Source organism: Olea europaea, chromosome 2, assembly GCF_002742605.1.
Source record: "Olea europaea var. sylvestris chromosome 2, O_europaea_v1, whole genome shotgun sequence".
NCBI classification, from domain to species: Eukaryota; Viridiplantae; Streptophyta; class Magnoliopsida; order Lamiales; family Oleaceae; genus Olea; species Olea europaea.
In genome coordinates this window covers 25,488,886-25,493,404 of record NC_036238.1, presented here as the reverse complement: position 1 = coordinate 25,493,404, position 4,519 = coordinate 25,488,886, and the positions used below count along the sequence as shown (strand labels likewise).

General features: G+C 32.3%; 1 protein-coding gene across 1 annotated transcript in view; it reads right to left on the bottom strand.

Moving 5' to 3' along the window:
- LOC111368075 (uncharacterized protein Cbei_0202) overlaps positions 1-4,335 on the bottom strand; it is a 9,833-nt gene extending 5,498 nt beyond the window's left edge. Inside the window, exons 1-6 of the mRNA XM_022989268.1 lie at positions 3,949-4,335; positions 3,583-3,645; positions 2,251-2,694; positions 1,700-1,771; positions 1,450-1,575; positions 81-149 (exon numbers count right to left, since the gene is read on the bottom strand). Of these exons, the coding sequence (XP_022845036.1) occupies positions 81-149; positions 1,450-1,575; positions 1,700-1,771; positions 2,251-2,694; positions 3,583-3,645; positions 3,949-4,293 (1,119 nt within the window). The 5' untranslated portion in view covers positions 4,294-4,335. The remainder of the gene's footprint in view (positions 1-80; positions 150-1,449; positions 1,576-1,699; positions 1,772-2,250; positions 2,695-3,582; positions 3,646-3,948) is intronic.
- Positions 4,336-4,519: the final 184 nt, after the last annotated feature.

The following is a 4,519-nucleotide window of genomic DNA, read 5'->3' as shown; positions in this document are numbered from 1 at the left end:
GAATGTCCAATTGCAAGAACGACAGCATCATATCCCAACTTCTGGCTGCTAGACTCTGAGCTACAACTTGAATCAGAAACCTTGACTCCCGCAACACGCTCACCTTCTACTATCAGATCATCCACCCTTGTCCCAAATCTGATGGTGACCTAACCAGATTTAAACATGGAAACTAAATAGAAAGAGCAAGTGTAACATCCCGAAAATTTTATAACATAAAATTTATTCGTTTTATATGCTATATTTTTATGTTTGAAAAATTGAGGGACTAAAGAGAAATAAGTATTAATTATTATATTTATAGGTCAAATAGATAGAGTGAGTTTTAGTATATCGATATTAGACTCTTTTTATAGCTTGTAATTAATTATATGTCTTCGACCCAAGAAAAAGTTGTTTTGGATAAGATCGCGTTAAGTTAGATCTAATATAAAGTAAACGAGGTTAAATAGAATTTTGAAGAATTATGATTATTAAATAACTTGGCAGCCACGTGTAGATAATTATGAGCTAATCTTTTTATTTTTGGATTAGAGTAAAAATTTTAAATGTAATTTAAATTTAGTTTTGATAAAGTTTAATAATAATCATTATTCTATTATTTGAAACCAATTCTTATTCAAATTCCTTGTATTAAAATTTTTTTTAATTCTAGTTGCATACAAACTCAATTGAGATTTTCAACTTCTAATTATTTCATCACAAAGAAAAAAGATAGCCACATTAGAGGAAGAAGAATTTTTACGTGCAATATTTTATTCTTTTTAACCTTTCAAAAATGAGGTAAGATGCTTATATACAAGTGGTATATTTCTGTATATTTTTATGTATTCAATCATTTGTACATGAATTGCCAATGGACTTTCAAATTCTTTATAAAGAGATATGAAATCCTTCAAAAATTTAAAATGATTTAAGATGGGTGTGTTGCTTGGTCACTAATGTATTCCATAAAAGAAGAGTAGTATAAAGTATTTAAATTGATTATTATATAATTGTGTATGAAAATTACAAGTGTCTTACAGGATATTTTTAAATACTCACTCTTATAATAATTTTAAAAGTTAGTTCGAATCGATTGGATTTGTAACAGAATGGTGGTACAAGCTGCCAAGTTGATTGAAGAAAAAAATACACATTAAGTTTTTCTGTCCTTCAATTTATTAGGTAGTTTAATTTGTTCAAATAGGTTATTTAATTAGTTAGGCGATTAGGTTTTTTAAAAATATAATTTCCATGTTTTGTTTAATTTTATGGATATTACAGTTATTTTATTTTAAAGAAATATATTTTTATTGTTCCACATTTAACGTAAAGAAAAGTAAGTCTTAAGTAACACTCTAAGGTTTATGAAAATTGAGGTGTTACAGCAAGCAAGTATAAATAACTAAAAGGCTTGTTAATCTACATAATCATTTTCTAGTTACTAAATTTATAGATGGAACTCACACCCAATTCTTGCAGATGTTGCCGAAAGTTGCGGAGTAGTGGAATCAATCTGTCAGTCCCCAGATGAGGTTTCCCATCAACTAAAATACTGCTTGGAGCTCCAAAGTGAACCAGTGTCTCCAAAACCTGAAGTTGGAATGAACAAACTCAAAGGCCATTAAAGAGAATTCATTGTATTGACACAAGGCAAAAGAGCCAGCAGTAATATGTAGGGAAAGTATTAAACGCTATAATGAAGAGCGACACTTACAGCCATCACACTGCTGTTATTTTTTCCAATTCTAGTCACAAGTTTCCCATCACTCCAAGTACCTGCACCACCCTGTCACCCCTAAGTGTTCAATAGATGAATGTTGAAAACTAAATTACAAAATAGAACGAAAATAAGTATTAAAACAAAAACATATTTTACCCCTCAGCAACGAATATAGAAAAAAACAAAAAGCAAAAGTGCATGAAATTGCGATATAACATATGCAAATGTGCTTCAGCTCATATGGGAATTAGAATTTCACAAAACCCCCCTTCTCCTATTGATCTTGCTATAACTAGTCCTATTGATCTTGCTATAACTAGAAGGCTGACCAAAGAGAGACAGAAATGTTGAATGCCAATTGACCTTAACATCTCATTTCTTCTTACTCTTCACGTTTAGTAAAATCACGTGTAATTTAGTCTATGGACTTTTCAATTTGCAGAATCTCACATGGATTGCACGATATGCAAAAATAGGCATTTTTGCAGAAATAGAATTCAAGATATTAAAAGAACCTTTATTTATTAAGTGGATCAAGATATGACCTCTCCAAAGCAGAAATTGCTTTCCAACTGTAACATACGCCGAACTACCAAAGCCCCAATATCACGCCCCCTTCGTTCAACTGCCTGCCCTCTTTCTATTAATGTAACATCTCCGCCAAATTCAGCAACCACAAGAGAAGCAAACAAGCCTGAGGGCCCACTTCCAACAACTGCGACTTTTGGCTTCCTGTTATTAGGAAATTTGTAGGATTTACTGAAATCGTTTCTGCCAAAAACGTCAAAAGAAGCTGCAGTCTCATTTCTCTTTGTGTAATTGCGGATTATACTAATCAAATCACCAGAAAATCTTCCATGAGGCAGACTCTCTATGACACCAACTTTTGGTTCCAATTCTGAAATAAACTCCCAAGTACGAGGCTCTAAGTTTAGGAGCTTATCAACATCCATATCCACTGTATACACAAATTTTGGTCCTTTCTGCAACTGGAATTTGGCAATCAAACACCAATTCATATACAAATATTTGAATGAAATGTACAAAAAAAACAGTCATAATAGAAACAAAAACAAAAACATACTACAACAACATGAAGAAACCGGACCAATTTCCCAATAAACTTGGAGTCCGTATGAATTCTTTTTTCCCCATTCCAATTGGTCTAACCTTGTATCTACTGAAATATTCATCGAAATTAAATATTTTACAACAATAAATCATGTTAATTTTGGTCTACTGTCTATTCGTCCTCTTATATTCTGTACTGTTAAGGATCACATCACTTTTATAAATATTAGTATCTTTATCTCTCAGTGAAACATACCCCAAAAAAAATTATTAATCATGAAAGTGTAAAACTTTGATCCAGGGAAGAAAGTGATGTCATATAAACTTTTTGTTTATAAGTTCTAGCATTCAAACATCAATATTTATCATTAATACATGTATACAACAATGAATTTTCAACATTTTCGCACGGCAACAAGACTATGATAGATGCCAAACCGATTCACATGGTTGCTGCCACATCTTTGTTAATCTAGAAGGTTCAATAGTTAGTTAGTAGGGTCAAAAATGTAATAGGTCAAGTAGGGATTGCTTATAAATGGAGAGTTGGGGGTTAGGAATTATTCATTCATGTTTTGGTTGAGTCAAGGGGGAGAGACCAGGCCTCTCGAATTGCCTGGGATTTGTTACCAATTCTGTTCATTTACACTTTCAATAAGAATTTACTTTGATTTTCCATTGTTTATCAATCCAAAAGAGCTTCCACTGGTACTGCAGGTTGGGGGTTCTATCAGACTACCACCACTAAGAAAAGCTAAGAACAGAATACAAAGTAAAAGAACAAATTTCTAAAACATCTTACCTACCTTCCTTGCATCGAATGATTTTCTGACTACCTTGAATGCCTCCGGTGGCAACATTGAAGCAACCTGCACATTAGGAGAGAAAGCTAAAATCAATTAGTCAACAGAAGAAAATTAATAAGGACATTCAGAGTGCAATTCTTATTTGAAAATTTAAAAAAAAGAAAAAAGAAAAAAAAAGGTACAACCCACACTCTCCTAGAAATTAATGAAATTTATAAAAAGTTGAATTTTTTCTCATACACGACTCTCAGTGATAATATAGAAAATTACCCATCTTGGTTCAATCAACATAACACATAAAAAACCAAAGAGTTTTTAATTTCTTCAAATTTCAACAAGGATGTACAAAGTTCCAATTTTGTATACCGGGAATTCAAGAACTTTAGAAATTTCTCTAAGCAGAGGCTCAGAAACACCGCAAAAGTCTTTTCCAGGGTCCTCATGGGCCGAAATTCTAAGCTTGAAAAGCCTCCAAACCCCTTCAAATTTGTTTTTCACATCAATTTCGTTGTTCTGTTGCTGTTTTAGCTTCTTTTTCTCAGATGGGTACCTCAACTTTCCTGTCCTTTTGGTCCTCTTAGCACATTTGATCTGAAGAGACTTTGAAAAATTGAGGGACTGAGTGAAATTTAGAATGGAAAGTTTTGGGTTGAAATTTGAGAAAGAGAGATGAAGTGAAGCAGCTTTGAAATTCTGCGAGATAATGAACATTGTAGGTGCAGCCAACAGGCCAGTTTTCCTTTGGCTGGATAAGGGGAGGGTTTAACATGGAGGTTTAAACAATAATCTTTTCAAAAATACTCCTCATAAAAAAATTGCACTCAAAGCCATTACAATATATAAAAACCTTCAATTAGGTTCTCAGAGAAATATAAATAAAAAATCTTTAATAAATTTAAACCCAAATATTATACAAAATTTTATTGATCTAAAAAAC